Source organism: Podarcis filfolensis (genome assembly GCF_964270895.1).
Source record: "Podarcis filfolensis genome assembly, chromosome: 2".
In the NCBI taxonomy this organism is placed as follows: domain Eukaryota; kingdom Metazoa; phylum Chordata; class Lepidosauria; order Squamata; family Lacertidae; genus Podarcis; species Podarcis filfolensis.
In genome coordinates this window covers 2296806-2321186 of record NC_139605.1, presented here as the reverse complement: position 1 = coordinate 2321186, position 24381 = coordinate 2296806, and the positions used below count along the sequence as shown (strand labels likewise).

The following is a 24381-nucleotide window of genomic DNA, read 5'->3' as shown; positions in this document are numbered from 1 at the left end:
TTTGTGGGCCATTTGCAGAATCCGAAGGAGGAGCAAAGTTTTTTCTGGTTCTTCTGGATGATTATAGCCGGTATACTTGGGTATACTTGTTAAAACACAAAAGTGAAACTGGTCAACTGATTAAAAATTGGGTCAACTATACAGAAAGGCAGTTTCCTACAAAGTTACCCAATTGCAGAGTGACCGTGGAGGCGAGTTCATGTCTGAAGCCCTCCAGATATGGTTGAAAAAATGTGGCATTAGTCACTGTAAATCGTGTCCTTTTTCAAATTCAATTGCAGAATGCAAGATAAGGTATTTACAAACAATGGTAGACTCTATGCTATGTGATTCTGGCTTATCCATAAAATTCTAGGGAGAAGCAATTCTCTGTGCTATTTACATACAGAACCAATTGTTTCATTCTACCTTAAACAATACCCCTCATTTTTTGCTTTATGAAAAAAAGCCTTTTTTGGACCACATTAAAACTTTTGGTTGTTGGGCTTGGGTTCACATCCCAAAAGGACAAAGAAGGAAAGGAGATCCCAAGGCAAAGAGACTTACCGTACTTTTCGCACCATAGGACGCACTTTTCCCGTCTTAAAAACTAAGGGGAAAAGTCCTATGGAGCGAATGCAGGGGGGAGGCAGGCAGGAAAAGCCACCAAGAGCCCCACACAAGCTTCGCGCGGCTCTTGCGGGCTTTTCCCCAACAGGGAGAAGGGACTGACACCACCAGTCAGTCCCTTCTCCCTCCTCTAGAAAAGCCTTGCACAACCTCTCCAGCTGGGGGGAGGCTTCGCAAGGCTGAAGAGGAAGCCAGGGCAGTGAGCGTGATCCAACCCGTTCGCTGCTCTGGCTTCCTCTTTAGCCTTGTGCGCCCCTCCAGCCGCGGGAGGCTGTGCAAGGCTAAAGAGGAAGCCAGGGCAGGGAGCGCGATCCATCCTGTTCACTGCCCTGGCTTCCTCTTTAGCCTTGCGTGCCTCTCCAGCCGCAAGAGATCTACCAGAGGTAGATCTTAACCCTTGCCTCACCTGGGAGCTTCTCTGGGCAGGAATTCCCTCAGCTTAAGTGGGGTGGGGGAAGTGTGGCAGGTACCTACCTAGACACTGAAGCCACATGTCTCTCAGATGAAAATTGGGAGTGGGCATTGTGTGAAATGGCTGTGGATCTCCTGCTGCAGAACTGTAGGACTGTATAGAGTTGGGAGGGCCACCCGAGGGTCATCTAGCCCAGCCCCCTCACAATGTAGGAATCACAGCTAAAGAACGCCAGGCAGATGGCCCCCAACCGCTGCTTAAAAGCCTCCAGTGGTGGAGACCCCAAACACCTTCCGAGGTCATAGAATTGCAGGGTTGGAAGGGAACCCCAGGAGTCATCTAGTCCAGCCCCGGTGGACAGCAGGCGCAATCCATCCCGTTGTGCAAGAATAAAGATGCTGCGCAGGGCTAAAGAGGAAGCCAGGGCAGCGAGTGGGATGGATCGCGCTCACTGCCTTGTCTTCTTCTTTAGCCGCACTGGAAAGGTTTAGCTCCTGGCTGGAGAGGTTGCGCGGCTATGGATCCCGCGTGCTGTCTTGGCTTCTTTGCTCTTTGGGGCTGGTGGGGGAACCCGGGCTTCCCCCGCAGCCCCGAGCAGCTCTGGGAGAAGCAGATAGGCTGCGCGCAGCCTGTCTGTTGCTCTTTGGGGCTGGGGGGGGGGATAATATTTTTTCCTTGATTTCCCCCTCTAAAAACTAGGTGCGTCCTGTGGTCCGGTGCGTCCAATAGAGCGAAAAATACGGTAGATTTGTTGGTTATCAAAGTTGGTCAAAAGGGTATCATTTTGCAGTAGGGTGTGGCAGGTTGGGCTCGTTTACATGGAAATTCAGAAGTTGTTTTATCTTCAGAAGGTACAGATAAATTTGTGAAATCTGAGGAAGAAAAGCCACAAATTAAAGAAAGTTCTGAAAGTGATAGTGATGAGGAATCAGGGGATGAGGGTCCCAGTACACAATCTCCTAAAGCTGAACCAATTTCTTCTGAGCGAGATGAATCAAGAGGGGAAGATAGTTCAGAGGAGGAAAGTGCTCAAGTTAGAAAATCACAAAGAAGCAGTAAGGGGGTACCTCCAGAAAGGTTTACTATATAAGAAGTTAAAACTGTTGATGTGAAGAACGAACCTTGTGATTATGAGGAGGTTTTAAAGATACCACACTAGGAAATAATAATGTGGAAAAATGCAATGAGAGCAGAAATGAAATCTTTGGCAGAACATAATGTATTGAGCCATGGCCAGAAGGAAAAAAGGCAGCGGACTGTAGATGGGTGTATAAAATAAAACACTTGGCAGATGGTAGTGTTAAGTACAAAGCTAGGCTGGTAGCACATGGCTTTATGCAAAGAAAAGGTGAAAGTTTTGATGAAACCTTTTCTCCTACTGCAAGGAGTGAAAGTGTACGTTTATTGCTAGCTATTGCAGCACAACGTGGGTTTAAGGTAAACCATTTTGATATTGAAACAGCTTATGTTAATGCAAATCTGCACGAAGAAATTTTTATGAATCAAGGACCAGGATTTGAGGCAGGTGAACAGAATTCTGTATATAGGTTACACAAAGCAATCCATGGGCTCAAACAATCAGCTAGAAATTGGAACGAGCTTCTCGATAATGCTTTAAAAAATCTTGGCATTAAAAGAAGCCTAGCTGATAATTGCTTGTACACTAAAGGAAAGGGTGATAAACAAGAATTATGTTTGTCTTATGTTGATGATAAGTGAAACAATTTGCAGAACTAAGAAAAGAGTTTAAAGTAAGAGATTTGGGACCAGTGAAAAATTTTCTCGGTCTAGAAATTCAAAGGACAAACAATGGAAGTTTTTTGTTGAGTCAGACGAAAGGACAAAAGGATATATGATTTCTGACATGGTTGAGAATCGTAGAGCCAGGGACGGAGAACTTTAAAGCGTTAAAATCAGGATGTGGAAAATATGAAAACGAGGAGAGGCAGGAATTGGAGATATGCTTCAGAGGTCCAGACTATGGGGAGCCCCGAAAAATCAATACTTACAATTTGAATTATAATTTGGTCTTTTTTTAATTTTAGTTTTTTTGTTTTATTTGGATTATGATTGGATATGTGGATCGGATGTTTTTTATTGGAAAATTAATAAAAATGATTTGGAAAAAAGAAAAAGATGGGCTCTGCTTCAACATGTTGTGCCCCTCCAACCATCTGTAAACTGAACTTCACGATAATAAAAATTTATTTTTTAAATGTATTGCTGATTCATTTTTTGAATGTTTTAAAGAGTTGTTTCTACCAATAATTATATTCAGTCTCATTATAAATCCCTTTCAATTTTTTAAAAAATAAATCCTGTCATGTATATGTAGTCGAAATTCAAAAAGAGGTTCCCAGACTGGAGGTTATCCACACAGAAACCCAAAAGAAAAGGAGGAAGTCTCCAGGTGGAAATATAGGCCTTTATTGAAATACAAATGTTCCTGCAAAGAACCATATCCGATAAAATGCTTTTTAAAATAAACTTCCAAATTGCACATCATTCCTTTTTTTATTAAAATATTTTATTAACATATAGAACCCATACATGTACATTTACACAATACCTTATTTTCATAACATAAAGCATACCTACATTATATTATACCTACCCATACTATACATACCAACACACCTAACCCCACACGAATACCCTCAAAGTGACTTGACTTCCAGCCGTTCTTGTTACACTATTTTTCCAATTGGCTTAAACACATTTCATTATTTATTTAATCTCTTCTTCTATCTTAACTTTACTCTCCTTTCACTCTAATCATGTTCTGGATTCACTCAATATCTGTCAAAAGTTCTACTTTTTCCACATAGCTTTTGATGTATTCCTTAAAGATAGCCCACTCCTTATTCACTTTGCACTCCCACCACATGTGTAGAAAGGTTCCCGCCCCATTGTTGTATCTCCAACAAACATCACTACAGTTTTTATACATTTTTGCCAGTCTAACCGGGGTCAGGTACCATCTGTATTGCATTTTCGTTACATTCTCTCTTAAATTGTAGCATGCCGTAAATGTAATATCCCTGTCTCACAGCAGTTCCCATTAGCTCATCATATTTTCCCCTAAATCCTGGGCCTACTTTACCATCGCTATCTTCACTTCACCTTTACCTCCCATTCTAGGAGCAAATCATATAGTTTGGAAATATGTTTACTTTTAGATTGGAGTAAGTACTCATCCAATCTTAAAATTTCTTTCTCAAATCCTTTTTCTTTCTCTTTTGTCATCTCTGATTTGAAAGAACTGCAGCCACTTGTTCAAATATTTCTTAACTTCCTTATATCCTTTCAATTTAAGTTTATTATTTTCCTCTTCCAGTAATCCTTATATGTTGCCCAGTTGTTATTCATATTCTTTCTCTTTAGTCATGATTTCTAAGGTGAGGTCCACCAAGGTGTTTTGGGTATTAGAATCCCTTTATATTTCATCCATATTTTATACAATGATTTCCTTATAAAACCCATGTGGACTCTCTCCTTTTCATCTATTAGGTATGCATACCATCCAAATCGAGTGCCTATGTCCTCCATATCTAACACATCAGCGTCCTTTAACTCCCTTAAGCAGGTCAGAACTGCTGCAGCATGATATAATTCCAGGTCAGGTAGGTCAAATCCGCCTCTCTTTCTCCGATCAATAAGTAATTTATATTTTATTCTAGGTGTGTGGTTTTTTTTTTGATGGAATGGCAAATTGCACATCATTTCTATTCACCAATCAAAGGATCGCAGCAATCTTAATAGTTTCAACCCAATGTCATCATCCTGAACTAACCAAAATCATTTGTGTTATTTTTCTTTTTTGGAGAAGGGGGGGCACCCAGGGGAGAGCTGGGGGAGCCCACCTTTCTATGTGTTGACAAATGATATGATATATATGGTACAAATGTGATAAAGGGTATTTTTAGTTACTCTCTTGCCCTTTCTCTTTTCTATACAAATGTGTTTTGTAAGGGTTGTTCAATAATGTTTGCCTTATTATTTTTCTTTGTTGGTTTTCCCTCTGTATGAATTCTTTGATGGGAAGTGAGAACATCCTTCCGAATGAAGCTCTTTCCACATTCCAAGCACTGATATGGTTTCCCCCCTGTATGAATTCTTTGATGGGTCTTGAGATGGGTGCTTTGACTGAAGTTTTTCCCACATTCACAGCACTGATATGGTTTCTGACCTGTATGAGTTCTTTGATGGGTCATGAGATAGGAACTGTGACCAAAGCTCTTTCCACACTCATGGCATTGAAAAGGTTTCTCCCCTGTATGAATCCTTTGATGGAAAGTGAGAGTGGAACTGTGACCAAAGCTCTTTCCACACTCATGGCATTGAAAAGGTTTCTCCCCTGTGTGAATTCTTTGATGGGAAGTGAGCTTGGCCCCCTCCCGGAAGCTCTTTCCACATTCCAAACACTGATATGGTTTCTCGCCTTTATGAATTCTTTGGTGCAAAGTGAGAGTGGAACTGTGACGAAAGCTCTTTCCACATTCCAAACACTGATAGGGTTTCCTTCCTGTATGAATTCTTTGGTGCAAAGTGAGACTGTGCCTGAGACTGAAGCTCTTCCCACATTTTAAGCATTGATATGGTTTCTCCCCTGTATGAATTCTTTGATGGTAAGTGAGATGTATCCCCTGGCTGAAGCTCTTTCCACATTCAAAGCACTGATATGGTTTCTCCCCCGTATGAAGTCTGTGATGGGAAGTAAGCTGCCACCTCTTACGGAAGCTTTTTCCACATTCCAAGCACTGATATGGTTTCTCGCCTGTATGGACTCTTTGATGGGAAGTGAGATCACCTCTCCGACGAAAGCTCTTTCCACATTCCAAGCACTTATAGGGTTTGTCCCCTGTATGAATTCTGTTATGGGAAGTGAGTTGCACCCTCTGACTGAAGCTCTTTCCACATTCCAAGCACTGATATGGTTTCTCCCCTGTATGGATTCTTTGATGGGAAGTGAGATCACCTCTCTGACGAAAGCTCTTTCCACATTCCAAGCACTGATAGGGTTTCTCCCCTGTATGAATTCTGTTATGGGAAGTGAGACCGGAACTGTGACGAAAGCTCTTCCCACATTTCAAGCACTGATAGGATTTCTCCCGTGTATGAACTCTATGATGCACAGTTAGATTAGAACTTTGACTGAAGCTCTTTCCACATTCTAAGCATTGATAGGGTTTCTTCCCTGTATGAATTCCTTGATGGGAAGTGAGACCGGAACTGTGACGAAAGCTCTTTCCACACTCAAGGCATTGAAAAGGTTTATCCCCTGTATGAATTCTTTGATGGGAAGTGAGACCAACTTTCTGATTGAAGCTCTTTCCACATTTCAAGCATTGATGGGGTTTCTCCCCTGTATGAATTCCTTGATGGGAAGTGAGACCGGAACTGTGACGAAAGCTCTTTCCACACTCAAGGCATTGAAAAGGTTTTTCCTTTGTATGAATTCTTTGATGGGAAGTGAGACCATCCTTCCGACTGAAGCTCTTTCCACACTTCAAGCACTCATAGGGTTTCTGCCCTGTATGAATTATTTGATGGGAAGTGAGATGATCCTTCCAACGGAAGTTATTTCCACATTCGAAGCACTGATAAGGTTTCTCCCCTGTATGAATTCTTTGATGGCAAGTCAGATTCTGACGGTGATTGAAGCTCTTCCCACATTCTCTGCACTGATACAATTTCTCTCCGCTGTTAGTTTTTTCATGTGAAGAGATTCTATCTCTCTGAACAAAGCTCTTTCCTTGATGTGAGGTGGACTGGGGGCTCTGGCAGATGTTCTCTCCGCACTTTGTATATTTATCTGACTTCTCTGCTATGTGAATTCTGTTGTGGTCCCCCTTGTTCTTCCCTTCCAATTCATCACCATCTGCAATGAAGAGAGAAGCTAATTAGAGCCTCAGGAAGAACAAAGTTAATGAATGCTTGTGATAGAGGAGGAACTGAAGAGAGTTAGATGTGAGCCCTTACTATAGTTTTCACTGTTGGCTGGTATTAACTGACATATTGCTTGGTTTTTATCTGGGATAAATTTTGTTTGGCTCAATCCTGGAATCCACTCCATCTCCAATTTCCCTTAAAGCTCTGAGGCTGACATTTAAGAAGGCCTGGCCAGTTCAGACAACCTGGTCATTGCTTTAAAAGGCATGACTAGATGAAAAAAATTTGCAGAGAAAATAGTGTTGGTCTCCATCCAAATAGTGGAGGTTCATCACATAGAGGTATGTATGGAATTTCAAAACCGAAGTTACTTGCTTAATTTCATTTTTTAAAAAATAAATATTTATTGGTATTTTCAGCATAAAGATCAAAAACACAAAATAAACAAAATAAAAACAACACAAAAATACCAAAAATTCAAAACAACAATTAAAAACACATAAAGTTTCAGTTACTTATTTTCTTTAACCTTATTTCTCAGACCTCCTCACACCTCCCCTTCTTGTATTCCAATTTAGATTGTCAATTCAGCAAATCCTTAACTTATTTCTCCACTTTAACTTAAAAATTTGTTCTAACCTGCTGTTATTTTACTTTTCTTCTTTCTTCCATTTCCTCAATTTATTTTTACAAGCCTTATTTCTATTTAATTTAAAAACCAATTTTACCTTATCCAAATTTACACATCAATACTTATACCTCATTAATTATTCTTAAACCTTTTCCCTAAAGTCGACCAAAATTTCCCTTCCACGATTTTCCCAATTTCCATACAATTAACAAAAATATAAAAGCAAAGCAGATTATATTTGTATACCCTTTGGATTCCCAAACTCCACCCACCCTTTTCCCGGTTCCAGTCCCCAACCAATATCCATCAGTCTTTATGTTATTTAGCCTGGAGATCTCACGTCCGAGGCCCTTATATCTCTCTCAGTTCCTTTCTGCCGGTCTTTTTGATAGTCTTTGATATTAAACCCCAAATCTCGGAGAGGCTCCGGCCCAACAGGATCCATATTGCTTCCAGCCAGACCTCCATACTTAAAAACAAAGCCTGTGGGGTACTCCAACTCTTGTTTCATACTCCTTTCAAATCCAAATGTCCCCAGAGCTCCAACTTTCACCTTCAGCAAATTTGTAATCCTCAGGTCTTCAGATCTCCACCAAAGGAGATCTCTCCATTTTTCAGTCTCCAATTCAAGCCAGGCTTTCCACATCAAATTTTTATTTTCCTTTTTTGTCATCATGTCAGGCCTCAAATTGCAACTCTCCTTTGGCTTCTGCAGAATTCCAGCTCCTCCTTCATTTTCTTCTAAAGCAACATATTGCTCCATCTTGTCAAAACTTTCAGTTTCATCTATTTGTTCAGTTGAATGGGCTTCCTGTTTCAAGTCCTTATCAGATTCAACACTGTTATTTACTGTCAAGTGTAGTACTGAAACCTCTGTAGCCAAAACATTGAATTGATCTTGTAACTTTCCCAAGAGAACAAATGCTCTGTCCAATTCTGCTTGGACTTTCCGTCCTCCAGCCATTCTTGTAATGTAATATCACTAAAACCCCTCTAGGGGGATTTTAGTTCCTTAATATTCCTTTCAGCTCAAAACCAAAAGTCCAGTTATTTTGTATCAGCCCTTCCTTATTTTCAGCAAGTTATAACAAATAAACCAGCAGAAGCAACAGAAACAAAGTTCTCTTTTTCCGGCTGACAACTAACTGTCTGACAGCTAACTTGACAGCTGTCAAACTCTTCAATGTTACATCAGCAGGCTTTCTCGCGGGACGCTCCCGGGTCTAGGGGGGGAGTGAAATTTCAGCTCCCAAAATTTATCTTTTATCCTCCAGTAAATCTTCTTATAATGTCAGAACCGTGAAGTTAAAATCTTATACTAAAAAGCAAAAACAAATTCTCTCGACCTTAGCTAACCGGTCCTTTGCTTTAGATTGTTTACAAAGGGGGGGTGGACTTCCTTTTTAACCCTTCCCCGCTCGTTCCTGATCCAAAAAAGAAATTTTAAGATTCCAATCTCCGTATTACTCACGGGTTGATGTTTTAAAGTCCAATTGATCCAAGGAAAAAGTCAGCGCTCTCTGTCAATGGCTTGCGGCTTCACTCCGTAGACAAGGGAGTACTCTCAGCACCACGCCTCACCCCGTCCCCGTTCTGAAGCCTTTAAAAAGGCTCCTTCACGGATTGGGGGGGCGCAAATGGTGCCCGCCGAGTCTCTGTGTTCACAGGCTTTCGCGCCTGTGATTTTTAGGGTCCCCGCTTCGCCGCAGCGGGCAAACCCGAACTCTACGGAGCCGATTCCCTCCGGAGCTCAGAGGGAATCCGCCATTAAGCAATGGCGCCAACCCGGAAGTCGTTACTTGCTTAATTTCAAAACAGGTATTATGATCCCACAGGAAGCGTTACCAAGAGGGTCCATGACCCCACAATTCTCCTCCTTGACTTCCTTATGCAGAGTTCTCTGGTCAAGATCCAGCAAATTGTGAAACATCTTCACCTGCACACTCCCCACCAGCAGTTATCTCAATCTGGTTGGTCTAAATTTAAATTTATACCTAAATCACTTTCTTCTGTTTGAACCTCCCTCCCATGTTCAAGAATAGACTAGCTGTATTGTTTCATTGGTAACAGTAGAGGAAAAGTGACTATAACTCACACTTAATCTAAACACAACGGCCATAAGAGCTCCTGACTAGGCATTCGGCTATGCAATGTTGAATGTTCTCTGTTCTCTCCTGTTCCCCATTTTTTCTTTCAATTTAAACAATTCCATGAACCCAGAACTCATACACTGACCACTAATGGTGAACCATACGTTATACATACTTCGTCTACATATTTGTATATTAGTCCTATGATCCTTGTTTTTAAAAATAAATAAAAAGTTATTCCAAAAAGAAAAGAAAAAGGCAACACACGGAGGCCTCATCTGCGGTCAATTTGCAACGCAGGATCAGGTTACTTTCAAGAGTCGTGGCTTCTAGTGCTGCCCAGTGGATCGGTAAGTTGTCGGACATTGTTAGGATATTTCCGTTCCACCTTAAAAGGGAGCAGGCTTTTGTGAGTCACAGAGTCTGCGTATTTCCTGTGCACAGGATGTTTATGTTTTCTGTTGCTTTCGTTTCTCTCTGTGTGTGTCAGAGACACTGAAGCAGGCAGTCATGTTTTTCTTTGTTCTGACCAACGCTGAATAAACTTGTAAATATGCTCTCCTGCGTGCATCTTTTGCTGTGCATTATCTGCTGATAAGAGCGTGCATAAGCTCTGGAATGTGGCAAGCTATTTCTGGAGCTCGTGTCGCTAATTGCTGATACTGCGTGTCTACGGGAGATTGATGGACGTCTGGAGGCGACGTGGGGCCATGATGGACTTTGTCTCCCTGGCAGTATCCCAACAACAGGTTTCGGGCCCAGATTCACGGCACTTACAGGAGAGTAAGACTGCAACAGATTGCTGAGGTATGTGTGGAAAAGCGAAAGCAAATAAGGCTTTTCTGTTTGCCGCGGCAAGAGACTGAACTCCGGCAGACTAATGGGCCTGGGAGCAGTGCCAAAGGCTTCTTGATTAATGAGCTGCCGAGATAAGAAGTATCTGAAGTGAAATAGACTCACGGCTCAAGTAAAAAGCTGGAATGGAGCTTTTCCAAGCTTCTGAGGCTGCTGAGTGCCCAAAGCTAAATTGGCACAATTATAAAACCTGGGCTGTGTGGTGTGAGAGTTTACTACGACAGTTTGGAGTGTGGCATACTGTGTGTGAGGCCCCTCCAGTTCCTCTGACAGATAGATGGAAGGCCCAACATTCAAAGGCCATAGACGTAATAGTCTTATCCGTCTCTCTGGAGGAAATTAAAACGCTGGCTGGCAATACTACAGCACGTCAGATGTGGAAAGCTTTGAAAGTAGCCCATCTGCCAATCATCCCAGCCCAGAGTTTGACTGCATCGGAGGTCCTCGCTATTTCCCAGAATGTGAATGAATGCAGGGATGCTGAGGGCACCAGTTGCAAGCTGCAGGGGGAGCTGACTGTGATGTCATCCCAGGCAGCATTCCAGCCTCCAGGGGGAGCCAAGGAGTCGGCAGCTGTGAGCTCTGTTTCTCATGGGAGCCAAGGTCATCTTCACAGATACTGGAAGGCCAGAAGTAAACAGAGACAGATGCCTGCAGATGGCCCGGAGCAGAAGGGGGGGTGAAAAGCCCAAGCCAGGGAAAAACAAGGCTTTGTTTGCTGGCACAGCTTCACCAAAGGCTAAAGGCAAGTCTGATGGCCAGGAGCAGGGGGGCAAGCAGCAAAAGCCCATGCCGGTGAAAAACAAGGTTTTGCTTGCTGCAAAAGCTGCTCCAAAGGCCAAGGCCAGATTTATTGTGGATTCTGGATGCACCCGCCATCTCGCAAAAGATAAGCATCTTTTTATCTCCTTCAAGCCTCAAGACGGAGAGATCCACCTGGCTGACGGAAAGACGTTACGAATTGCAGGAGAAGGGACTGTGAAACTGGCAAGTCTGCATACAACCATCAAAGATGTACTTTATGTTCCAGGTGCTGCAGACAATTTGCTCAGTGTCCCACAGCTGACTGGGCGTGGTTTTGAGATTTCCTTCAAGAGGAGCGTCTGTGTCATCAGGAAAGGCAAAGAGGACATTTTGCATGCAAAGTTTATAGATGGTTTGTTCTGTATAACTTATGATGACAATGGTGCTGTTGTGTCTAATGTTGATTCTTGTTGTGTTGCACAAACTAACAAAGTTCTTCATGCAGGATGCATTCATGATGCACACAGAAGGTTTTGTCACTTGTCGTGGCAGGCACTGGCCAAGATGCCAGAGTTGGTTGAGGGTTTGAACATCAAACCCTGTAAGTTTCACATGAAATGTGTATCTTGTGCAAAGAACAAGGTGAAGGTTGCTCCAAAAGGCAAGGAGTCTAGCAGGCAGGCTTCCAAACCCTACCAGCTAGTCCACGCAGACCTGGTTGGTCCACTTGCGCCCTCTTTGGGTGGAGCAAAGTACTTCATGGTTCTAATTGATTCTTTTTCCAGGTACATTCATGTGTTTATGCTCGAGCAGAAATCGCAAGCATTTCCTAGATTCAAGGCATTCTGTGCTTGGTTGGAGAATGTTCACGGTAAACGTATCGGCTGTCTCTTTACTGATCAGGGCGGGGAGTTCACTTCTCAGCAGTTTGAAGCTTTCCTGACTGAGAAGGGAATCCAGCATGACTTGTCAACGCCTAGATCGCCATGGATGAATGGGCTTGCGGAGCGAGCAAATCAAATTTTGCTTCAAGGCCTGAAAACCTTGTTGCATGATGCCAATCTCCTTGAGAAGTTTTGAGGGGAGGCTCTGTCGAATTTTGTTTACACCTTTAATCACAGATTGTCATCACCTATTGGTTGCACTCCCTATGAGAAGATGTTTGGTAAGAAACCTCACGTCAAGCACATGAGAATCTTTGGTTCTGACATGTGGGTACACACCCCACAGAGCAACAAGCTTGGGAAGCGTGGGGCACATGGTTTGTTCATGGGGTACGAAAAAGGTGCATACAGGGTATGGATGACTGACTCTAAGTCCATAAAGTTCACAAGGAGTGTTGAGTACAATCCTAAGTGGGGGGGAAATGTGGGAATTTTCCAGAGTTACCCAGAGGAAGATGAAGGTGATGTGAAAAAAGCAGATGATGCTGAGGAACCTGAGGAAGCTGAGGATGATGATGATCAGAGTTCGGATTCCAGCTCAGTGGGCGGCGCTGCTGCTGATGTCAGCGACAGTGATGACACAGTGGACTACAAGAGCGCAAAGGACTCAGTCAGACCATCTGATGTGTCTGACAATGAACTGGAAGAACCACTGTTCACCATTGGTCACTTTTCTCCTAAGAGAGAAGAGATGAGTCCAGAAGACTTGCGTCTAGTACGCAGATCTGAGAGAGCCACGAAGGGCAAACCTCCAAAGAGATTTGCTGATGAGTTTGCTAAGACGGCAACTGCTGTTCTTAGTAGCTCAGAGAAGGTGTGGGAGCCTTCAAGCTTCAAAGAGGTTCAGGAGTTAACCTCTAAAGATGCTGAGCCTTGGCTTAATGCCATGAAGGCTGAAGTTGATTCCTTGAATAGGAACCAAACTTGGGAACTGGTACTGGTAGTCCCAGGAATGAGACTGGTTGGCAGCAAATGGGTCTTCAAGGCCAAGACAGACCAGAATGGCAAGGTTGTCAGGCACAAAGCCAGATTGGTTGCCAGAGGTTTTTCACAGGTACCAGGACAGGATTACCACGAGACCTACTCACCCACCGTCAAGTATGAGAGCATTCGACTGATGCTCAAGATTGCTGCAGAGGAGAAACTGCATGTTTCCCATCATGACATTAATACAGCTTTTTTTGTACGGGATTTTGGGGGAGGAGCTGTACATGCTTCCACCTGATGGAATGCAGATACAGAAGGGAATGGTCTGTAAACTGCGGAAATCCTTATATGGTCTCAAGCAGAGTGCTAGGTGTTGGAACACAAAACTCACTGAGGCGTTGCTTTCTCTAGGTTTTCACCAGGGCAAAGCTGATCCATGTGTGTTTGTCAAGGAGGAGGGGCAAAACAAACTGTATTGTTTATGTTTTGTTGATGATCTTCTGATGTTTTGGAAGAATCAGGCTTTGTACCAAAGCACCCTAGCTCAGCTGAAGGAGCACTTTGACATGAAGGATCTTGGTGAGGTATCCAACTATCTTTCTCTGCAGGTGGAGAGGGACCAAGCAGGTAATTTTCTGGTACACCAAACACAGAAAATTGCTGATGTATTAACCAGGTTGAATTTGGTTGATGCAAACCCAGCAGACACACCGATGGTGACAGGTTACCAGGTAGATAGTACTGCTGAAGCGTTTTGACACTACGCTGTACAGATGCATTCTAGGCAAGTTGAATTTCATTGCTAGATGCTCAAGACCTGACATAGCTGTAAGCACTAACCTGCTTAGCAGACATGCTAACAATCCTACTGTTCAGGATTGGAAAGCTCTGAAGCGCATAGCCCGCTATTTGAAAGGGACTATGCACTACAGGCTGAGGTTCACCAGTCAGAAGACTGGAGGTCTTGAAATCTTTGCAGATGCTAAGTGACACCACGGATGGTACAAGCACTTCTGGAGTATGCTACATGTACAACCACTGCCTGTTTGACTGGTTGTGCAAAAAGCAGACGACAGTGAGCCTAAGTTCCTGTGAAGCAGAACTCAATGCTCTGTCATTTTCACTCATGGATTGTGAATGGTTGATGCAACTGTTTAAGGGCATCGGAGTTTCTGTGAAATGTCCTATACAAGTGTATCAAGACAATAGATCCTGTTTGGCTTTGCTGAACTCAGAGTTGCAAGCAAAGAACCAAGTACTTGCAGATTAAGCTACATCGTGCAAGAGAGTGTATTCAGAAAGGACTCATTCAGGTGTCCTACATGCCAGGAAATGAAAATCCTGCTGATCTGTTGTCTAAGGTTGTTAACAGAGAACAGCTTAAGGTTTATGTACAGAGGTTGCAATTGGGTTGAACCACAGGTACTACAGGTTACATGGAAAGGGGGAGGATGTTAGGATATTTCCGTTCCACCTTAAAAGGGAGCAGGCTTTTGTGAGTCACAGAGTCTGCGTATTTCCTGTGCACAGGATGTTTATGTTTTCTGTTGCTTTCGTTTCTCTCTGTGTGTGTCAGAGACACTGAAGCAGGCAGTCATGTTTTTCTTTGTTCTGACCAACGCTGAATAAACTTGTAAATATGCTCTCCTGCGTGCATCTTTTGCTGTGCATTATCTGCTGATAAGAGCGTGCATAAGCTCAGGAATGTGGCAAGCTATTTCTGGAGCTCGTGTCACTAATTGCTGATACTGCGTCTACGGGAGATTGATGGACGTCCGGAGGCGACGTGGGGCCATGATGGACTTTGTCTCCCTGGCAGTATCCCAACAGGTAGAGCATTCAATCACGGTGCTGGTTATAGACATTTTGAGCTGCCGATACATCATGGTGGTCGGGGAGCTGTGATGTATTCCTAGCTCAAATTGCCTGCAGATGACAAAGGCGCAGGCAGGCAGACAGGCAGGCGGAGGAGCCCGAAATGGTGCCCCCCTGAGGAAGCCCCAGTACCTCTCCGGCTCCATCCAGCCATGTCCGCATCTCCCCTCCCCTGGAACTCACCAGATCTCTCAGAGGTCCCTGGGAGGGAACGCTCAGAGATTGTGCGAAGGGATGCAGGAAACAACCTGACCAGATCAACCATCCATCTTCCCCCATCCATCCTTACGAGCTTTGCAGGATCCATCTCTTTCATCCTTCCTGAGGAGTCAAGAAGCCAAACCAAGCTGCAGGGTCCTGGGAGAGAGGAGGAAGCAAAGGGAGCCTCAGAGGCCCTGCAGGGATTCTCTTGCCCTAGATATTCTCCTGCCCTTGGAGAAGCACAAATGGGGTAGCTCCTTCCCAAGAGAAGCCCCATTTCTAAAGATCTCCAGTGATTCCAATTTCTTCTGTATGCTCCTCACCCCACTTCGTAAGGCTAGCATGGTATGCACAGTAGTGACCTGAGAGTGGACCCCATTGAACTCAGTGAGGGTAATTGACAGAACTTGGTACAAAAACCAGTCACCGTCCTGTCCCCAAGCCTGAAAACTGAAACCCCAGAGCATGGGCAGAAAAGAGCAGAGTAGATATTACATGTAGGTGCCCCCATGCTAGGTGCTTTGTATGCAGAGCCCTGTTCACAATCTTTGAGCTCTCTCATCACAAGCCAGGCAGATGTTGTGGCCATATTTGCCTCTGTAAGGAGTTGCATGGGGACCCAATCTGTATGTGGAAGCAGAGGAGCTGGTGATGCCACATTTTTGAAATATCATGAGACTAATACACCCCTCCTCCTTAGATATCGTCTGTGCTTATACACCATCTTCGCAAGTCTTCAGTCTTGAAATGTGGTCCCCACCCTGGCATGGAGGCCATCAAAGTATAGATCTTCCATATGTCCTAAATCTGTAGTGTTTTTAAGAACACCGGGCATGTATATCCTCCAAAAACTCCAGAGCTAAGCTTTACGCTCCCCTTGTGACAAGATTCCCAAAGGCGTAGGGTAGCTTGATAGAACTAGTATACTTTGAGAAAGCACCAATTTCCAATTCTTGTTTATCAAAACCCACAGATTCTCTGCTAGATTTTTTTGTAAAGGTTTTACAAGGACCTATCAGGACACAGGTGGCACTGTGGTCTAAACCAATGAGCCTAGGGCTTACCAATCAAAAGGTTAGCGGTTCGAATCCCCACGACGGGGTGAGCTCCCATTGCTCGGTCCCAGCTCCTGCCAACCTAGCAGTTCAAAAGCACGTCAAAGTACTAGTAGATAAATAGGTACTGCTCCGGCGAGAAGGTAAATGGCTGGGCTCAGGGCAGCTAACACCAACATCACAGTAAAAACATAAGGGGGGGGGGACCCAATTTAAATTACAGGTTAGAATGTAATTTAAAATGCAGCCTCGTTTTAAAAGTAGCCAATAAATCAAGACCATAAGGGGAGGGAAACATAAGGGTCAGACTGAGTCCAAACTTAAGGCCAAGTGGAACAGATCTGTCTTGCAGGCCCTGCGGAAAGATGTCAAGTTCCGCAGGGCCCTAGTCGCTTGTGACAGAGCATTCCACCAAGTCGGGGCCAGTACTGAAAAGGCCCTAGTTGAGACCAATCTAACCACCCTGCGACCTGGGACCTTCAAAATGTTGTCATTTGTGGACCTTAAGGGAGCCAGTGTGGTGTAGTGGTTAAGAGCAGTAGATTCGTAATCTGGGGAACCGGGTTCGTGTCTCCACTTCTCCACATGCAGCTGCTGGGTGACCTCGGGCTAGTCACACTTTTCTGAAGTCTCTCAGCCTCACTCACCTCACAGAGTGTTTGTTGTGGGGGAGGAAGGGGAAGGAGAATGTTAGCCGCTTTGAGACTCCTTCGGGTAGTGATAAAGTGGGATATCAAAGACAAACTCCTCTTCTTCTTCTTTTTCTTCTTCTTCTTCTTCTTCTTCTTCTGCGGGGCATACCAAGAGAGGCGGTCCCGTAGGTACGTGGGTCCTAGGCCGCATAGGCCTTTAAAGGTCAAAACCAGCACCTTAAACCTGACCCTGTACTCCACCGGGAGCCAGTGAAGTTGGTAAAGCACTGGATTAATGTGATCCCGTGGCAAGGACCCCGTAAGCACACTAACCAGTGTAGCTAACTGATACTGATAAAACAGATGTATAGAACTTATAAGCTTATCCACAGGCGTGGGAAATAACAAATAATTAAGGACAATGTAAGAAATTTGAAAGGTACAGAGTATCAAATCTGGCATCACAACACAAGCTGAAACCATAAAGTTACAGACTTTAAATAAAACAGTTGAAATCTAGCTCTGAATTCAAACCCCCTAGATGTGTGGATTTGAATAAATAAATCAACCTAGTTTCCTGTTGTCACAAGAACTTCTTGAAATTTTTCCTGATCCCACGTTTTCTCTGGTTGACCCATAGAACCATGTATAAATCTATGTCTGAATGATGGTATTTGATAAAGTGTTCAACTCGGGGTGCCTCCATTACTGCATTTCTTATACGGGATCGATGTTCACCTATACGAACACCGACTGCTCGTGTGGTGGATCCAATGTACAGTTGCAAGAACATATAATTAAATAAGATCCCATGACATGAGTATTAGACAATGTTGGTGTAAGTAACTGAGCTCTGATCCACAAGTATTACATTTACCTATATGGCTATTCTATTTAAATTTATTTGGTATGTACTCCTCATTTATTATTTATTCATTATTTAATTTGTAGGTTGCTCAGTATTATTTTTGTTGTCATTCTTTCTATGTAATGTATTCAATTTCATCATCAGCTGACAAAGCTATACTGTCTTGGACATCATCCATTGAAAGGCGTCGTGGTGTTCCCCACCAGCAATCCATTACATTGACTACTTCTTGGTATATATATATATATTATTTTGAAGTTAATGATTTTAATATTTAATATTTAATATGATTTTAATGATCTTGAAATATTAGGAGGGTTGTTGTTGCTTATGCTCTTAACGATACTCCAATATATTTCACTTTATTCTTTATCACCAATCCACTCACTCTCTGTAATTCATTTTTTGACTGTGCATTTTTTGACTGTTAAACCTTAGTTTCCCCTCTATTTATTTTAAAACCTGCAGCATTTCCAAGCAGCCTTATTGCTTCTAATACACTACTAAGAGGTTCCCCGAAAGATAATACCACATCATATGCAGAGGACTTCAGTCTGTCATTTTGTTGCCCCACCCTCACCTCCTTTTATAGCTGGAGTTTTCCTTATTCTTCTTGATAATACATAAATAAATGTCCCCTTCTGTATATTACATTTTTCTAAGAGAGTATTATTCACAACCATGCTTGCCATGTATAGATTATTTCCCTTTAGAAAAGTCTCTCCAATCCCTGGCTCCTGCGGGTTGGAGTTCCAGTTTTACCTACGCACTGTGGAAGTTATAAGTTTAATGTAAATAAAACATTCTGCAACAGCAGCAGCTGCAGAGAAACTCCAGAATGGGGAACATCCTTGAAAGCTCACTCTGGGATCAGAGAGAGAAACGTTGGCAGACCTGCCACCCAGAGCCCCCTCCTTCTCCTCCCTGCATTGCCTCACCCCCTTCAGGACAAGATCTTGGGCTCCTTAAGGCGGCTTTCCATCCTCTCCTCTCAAGGAAGGCAGCTCCGTTCCCTTGAACCCTGGCAAGCCCAGTGCAGCCAGCTCAGCCCTCTGGCTCTCCCCTTTTCTCCACGGAGGAGCCCCAGGCGCGGCCCCTGCCCAGAGAGGCTTCCCTTGAGGCTCTGGGCTGGAGACCTGAGCTGATCTGGAGGAGGATCTGGCAGGGGGAAAGGACGGCCTGGCAGGGGCTCCTCCACTGGAAGGGGCATTCTGGGCATGCCCTCCCCCCCAGACCCCTCCCTCCTTCCCCAAAGAGGATGCCAAGGAAGAGCAGAGCTGCAGACCCCCTGGAAACTCGCCCCCTCCCAGGCTCGGCAGAGAGGAATGGGGGGCAGGACCCTCTGCTCCCAGACTTGGGGGTCTCTCCCTGCAGCCCCGGGACCCCCTTCTCCCATGGGCACCCCAAGGGGGAAGAGAGAGGAGACTCACCGGATTCTTCCCAGGAGGGAAACCGAGGCAGCGAATAGAGAAGACAAGAGACGGGACTGGGCATGGAGGGAGGGGATCCTGCTCTGGAGAGCCCGCCCCGCCTCTCTACTTCCGGTCCTCTCTAGGACTCCGGCTCTGTTCGATTTAACCCTTCGCAAGCTGAGCACAGGCCCCTGGCTGGCTGTCCTTCCCTCTCAGAATCCGGGTGGTCCAGGGCATGTGCAGAGTTCTCTGTGATTCTCGGCTCAGAGGCCCTCAAGACAGCAGCTTAGTGCCCTGCCCCCAGATGGGTGGGGTGGAAATGAAATAATAATAATGCTTCACCTGCTCACTAGCCGAATGAAAGTCTGTTGCAATATTAGGAGGGTACTTGAGGGAGACACCGGTCCCTTGGGAGCAAAAGCCTCCGCTGGTAAAGCAGGAGACTCTCGATTTCGGGGTCCTGGGTTCAAGCCCCACTTTAGGCATCGCAAAGGGTTGGACTGGAGGACCCTCGGCCCCTCTGTGAATCTATTAAATGCAAATAAATAAATCAGTACACTCCCCAGTTGGAGAACTCGCTCCAGACTTAGAAAGGGACCTTCAGTGGGGACAAAGGTCGGGTTCTGCATTTAGGCAGGAAGACTCAGGAGGAGAATTTGGCCCGGGATAGTCCCTCCGCTTTCCTGGAAGCGTAGTCCTGAAGCGAGTGCCGCTGCCCTCGTGGGCCTCTTGGCTTGGGGGGAGCCTGGTCCCCTTTGGCTCTGCTGTGTCCCCAGCGATGCCCAAGGGGATCCTCCATGGACAGAGCCAGTCTACCTTGGAACGGGGGAGAAGGAAAATGGGAGGATGCTCTTCAACTCCTGCTTGCGGAGTTCCCTGGGGGGGGCGCCTGGTCATCGGCTGCTGCCAGGAGGCTGGGCTAGGTGGGCCCTGGTCCTGATCCAGCAGGGCTCTTCTTATGGAGCCTCCAGGCCCAGAGGCACTCTACCCAGGCAGCTCTGTTCTGTGGGGCACTGGGCTGCTGTGAGGACAGGAGGCTGGGCTAGGTGGGAGGGGTCCCCTTGGTCCGGACCCAGATTCTGCTGCTGCTGCTGCTTTGGGGCTCTCCTGAGGCCCTTCCGCTCCTAGAATGACACCCAGGGGCCATCTAGTCCACCCCCTTTTTCTCCTCCTCCTCGCAGGAGCATCCTTCGGCAGAACCTTGCCTCCGGTGGCCAAGCTGGGCTGCTGGTTCCTGGAGGAGGCTGGGGGCAGAGGCTCAGTCATGCCCAGTGCCCTCAAGCAGCACCCTGCCATTTTGTTCCTGCCCCCACCCAGGAGACGCCTGGAAGAATCTGCCCTGGAGTCCGAGTTGCCCCCGGAGGTCGAGGCCGGCCTGGTCTTCCAGGTCCTGGGTCTGGAGATATAAGACCGCCACCCTTAAAATAAAAACCAGGCCCTTTGCAAAGCCCAGCCTGCCCCCTTCCTTCCCTGCTTCTCATTCACCTTGAAGCACCTCTAAATTCAGCCTCACTGTGATATACCCATTTCAGAGGCGCCACAACTGAGGCTGGGAAACTGCATCCATTTCGCTGTGGGACTGATGCGGCATTTCCCAACCTGGGCATGAGTTAATTATTATGCCCCCCACACACACACACACCCTTGATTTGTCTCCTTTCCAGCACTCCTGCGTTAAGAAGTAAAATTAAATTAAATGATTCTCTGGATCTTCAGTGTCAGCAAACACTCCTTCCCCAACCTCTGTTTTTAAACCACCAGTGTCAGAATTGCTTTCTTTGGAGGTTTTCCAAACGGAGGCTGGAAGGCCAAATGTCAGGGATTCTTTATTGCAGGGGGTGGGACTAGATATCCGTTGGGGTCCAACCTCACAGTTGTTTACTATTATTATTAGTTTCTTTTTAAAAGATCAGTGTTGAACAACACTAAACAACAAGACACTATATCATTATAAGAGTTAACAATTCCAATTCCATATATGCTTATCTAATGTCTAGGTGATATTATTATTCAAAAACATGTATGTTGATTCCTAACCTACTATATTTGGTATAAATGCATTCCAACTCTACAACTCTTTCTGATCATTTTATAATGGCCTTGTAGCGGATCCCACCTCAAGCCTCCCATTAATAAAGTTGCATTATGTCCCTGCTAATGGCCCCCAATGAAATATAGTGGATCCGCCTCACGGTACGCCCATTAAATGAATTTCTGTCATTGACCACAGCATCTCCTGTGTGAGGGAAAACTTGGTAATTTAGAATCTTGGTCTGAAGCTGAACAAACACAAAAAATTCTATTTACCCAGGAAAACCTGCTGTCAGGAGATGTGTTCTTTCTGGCGGAAGTCAACTTATTCCTTCAACTTGGAGGATGTCACGGCACTAAACGCAGCAGGACAGGCACAGCTTTTCCTCTGCTCCGCTTGCCAAAAAGCAGTTGCTCCACTTCAGGCAGATGTTCCGCTTTCTAGAAACGGGGGCCAAATGTTCCCTGGGTTTCTGCTCCTTCCCTCTCGCTCCTTCCCTTAGTTGTGTCCCCATTCAATCCTTGGGACGCAGCCCTGCTTCCCTCACAGATTCAGACCTGGGGGGTTCGTGAGCGAGGGGCCCTTTTCCTCTGCTCTCCTCCCTCTCAGCCACTCATAACCCACCTACTATCAGCAGCCAGAAACATCATAACCAGACACTGGAGAGACCTGTCAGGAGTAAGCATGGACCAATGGTACCAAATAGTATGGGAAATAGCCTTACTAGAAAAAATAATAAAAATGATTTGGGGGGAAAAATGGGCTCTGCTTCGGCATGCTGTGCCCCCTCCCCAACCATCTGTAAACTAAACTTCACGGTAAGAAAAAATTCTATCTTAAAATGTATTGCTGATTCATTTTTTGAAAGTTTTAAAGTCGTTTCTACCAATAATTATATTCAGTCTCATTATAAATCACTTTTTTATTTTTTAAAAATCCTGTCATGTATATGTAGTAGAAATTCAAAAAGTGGTTCCCAGACTGGAGGTTATCCACACAGAAAGCCAAAAGAAAAGGAGGAAGTCTCCAAGTAGAAAGATAGGCCTTTATTGAAATAAAAATGTGTCTGCAAAGAACCACATCCCTCATTCCTTTTTTTAAATTAAAATATTTTATTAACACATAAAACGCATACATGTACACAGTACATAAAGTGGTACCTCAGGTTACATACGCTTCAGGTTACATACGTTTCAGGTTACAGACTCCGCTAACCCAGAAATAGTACCTCAGGTTAAGAACTTTCCTTCAGGATGAGAACAGAAATCGTGTTCCAGCGGCGCGGCGGCAGCAGGAGGCCCCATTAGCTAAAGTGGTGCTTCAGGTTAAGAACAGTTTCAGGTTCAGAACGGACCTCCGGAACGAATTAAGTACTTAACCCGAGGTACCACTCTGTAAACAATACCTTATTTCCTAACATAAAGCATACCTAACATTACTCTATATTATACTTACCTATACTATACATACAAACACACCTACCCCACATGAACAGCCACAAGGTGACTTGAGCCAGTGTGGTGTAGTGGTTAAGAGCGGTAGACTCGTAATCTGGGGAACCAGATTCGCTTCCCCGCTCCTCCACCTCACTGTTTGTTGTGGGGGAGGAAGGGAAAGGAGAATGTTAGCCGCTTTGAGACTCCTTCGGGTAGTGATAAAGCGGGATATCAAATCCAAACTCTTCTTCTTCCAGCCGTTCTTGTTACACTACTTTATTTTTCCAATTGACTTAAACGCATTTCATTATTTCTTTAATCTCTTCTATCTTAACTTTCACTCTAATCATGTTCTGAATTCTCTGTCTTCACTTGCTCCTCTTTTACCTCGCATTCTAGGAGCAAATCATATAGTTTGGAAATATGTTTACTTTTAGATTAGATTAAGTACTCATCCAATCTTGAAATTTCTTTCTCAAATCCCTTTTGTTTATCTTTTGCCAATCTCTGATTAATTTAAAGAACTGCAGCCAATTGTTCAAATATTTCTTAACTTCCTTATATCCTTTCAATTTAAGTTTATTATTTTCCTCTTCCAGTAATCCTTATATGCTGCCCAGTTGTTATTCATATTCTTTCTCTTTACGGTCATGATTTCTAAGGTGAGGTCCACCAAGGTGTTTTTGTGAGAATCAGAACTTACAGGGTTAAACAGCTCTAGGTATCGTCCTGCCTACTGAGAGGTGTGGCTTAGTCATGCTGGCCACATGACCCGGAAGCTGTACACTGGCTCCCTCAGCCAATAAAGGGAGATGATCCCAGAGTCGGCAGCGACTGGAACTAATGGTCAAGGGTCCCTTTATCTTTACCTAAAGCTTCTTTAGATTAGGAAGAAGCTGGTGTATGGACCTGTTATTTATTGCACCTACACAAGGCACACCACTGCTGCGATACTCTGCTTGAAACTGGGAAGAAGAAGAAGAAGAAGAAGAGGAGGAGGAGGAGTTTGGATTTGATATCCCGCCTTTCACTCCCTTTAAGGAGTCTCAAAGCGGCTAACGTTCTCCTTTCCCTTCCTCCCCCACAACAAACACTCTGTGAGGTGAGTGGGGCTGAGAGACTTCAAAGAAGCATGACTGGCCCAAGGTCACCCAGCAGCTGCATGTGGAGAAGCAAAGACGCGAACCCAGTTCCCCAGATTACGAGACTACCGCTCTTAACCACTACACCACACTGGCTCACGTCCAGTGGCACAGGGAAGTGTGAAGGATGGCCAGAAATCATAGCAGGCTGTGCAAGAAACCTGCTTAAATCCAACAGTTTTGGGTTCTAGGATCCCTTTATATACATCCATATTTTATACAATGATTTCCTTATAATATGGTCCAGAAAACCCTTGTGGACTCTCTCCTTTCCCTGTATTAGGTATGCATACCATCCAAATCGAGTGCCTACGTCCTCCAGATCTAACACATCTGTGTCCTTCAACTTAATCCACTCCTTTAAGCAGGTCAGAGCTGCTGCAGCATGATATAATTCCAGGTCACATAGGTCAAATCCGCCTCTCTTTCTCCGATCAATAAGTAATTTATATTTTATTCTACGGTTTTTTTGGATGGAATGGCAAATTGCACATCATTCCTATTCACCAATCAAAGGATCGCAGCAATCTTAATAGTTGCAACCCAATGTCATCATCCTGAACTAACCAAAATCATTTGGCTCTTCAGATAAGCCCTGGTCATAATATCATATGTCCTCCATGT

The 24381-nt window shown here is 44.6% G+C and overlaps 1 protein-coding gene and 1 long non-coding RNA gene across 6 annotated transcripts in view; both read right to left on the bottom strand.

Moving 5' to 3' along the window:
- Positions 1-3426: 3426 nt before the first annotated feature.
- LOC310756611 (uncharacterized protein) lies at positions 3427-19672 on the bottom strand. 5 transcript variants are annotated; one of them, XM_083600959.1, is made up of 3 exons: positions 19166-19672; positions 15163-15336; positions 3427-6902 (listed from the first exon to the last, which is right to left on the bottom strand). In XM_083600959.1, exons 1-3 carry the CDS (start codon positions 19227-19229, stop codon positions 4972-4974), a joined length of 2169 nt encoding a protein of 722 aa, XP_083457085.1. In that variant the 5' UTR covers positions 19230-19672; the 3' UTR covers positions 3427-4971. The 5 variants fall into 5 exon arrangements, with proteins under 5 accessions (XP_083457085.1, XP_083457086.1, XP_083457088.1 ...); XM_083600960.1 differs by having other exon boundaries at positions 15163-15300; positions 19166-19671; XM_083600962.1 differs by lacking the exon at positions 15163-15336 and having other exon boundaries at positions 19166-19671.
- LOC310757367 overlaps positions 3427-24381 on the bottom strand; it is a 37488-nt gene continuing 16533 nt past the window's right edge. Inside the window, exon 2 of the long non-coding RNA XR_014545112.1 lies at positions 3427-3590. This is a non-coding gene — a long non-coding RNA (uncharacterized lncRNA). The remainder of the gene's footprint in view (positions 3591-24381) is intronic.

Bases quoted from the DNA above. Each gene is read 5' to 3' on its own strand.
- LOC310756611 (XM_083600959.1), bottom strand. From the start codon at position 19,229: ATGCCCAGTCCCGTCTCTTGTCTTCTCTATTCGCTGCCTCGGTTTCCC. The intron at 15,337-19,165 runs GTGAGTCTCCTC...CCTCTCTCCCAG, and splicing joins TCCCTCCTGGGAAGAATCCG to GACCCTGCAGCTTGGTTTGG. The intron at 6,903-15,162 runs GTGAGTTCCAGG...TCTTCATTGCAG, and splicing joins AGGGACCTCTGAGAGATCTG to ATGGTGATGAATTGGAAGGG.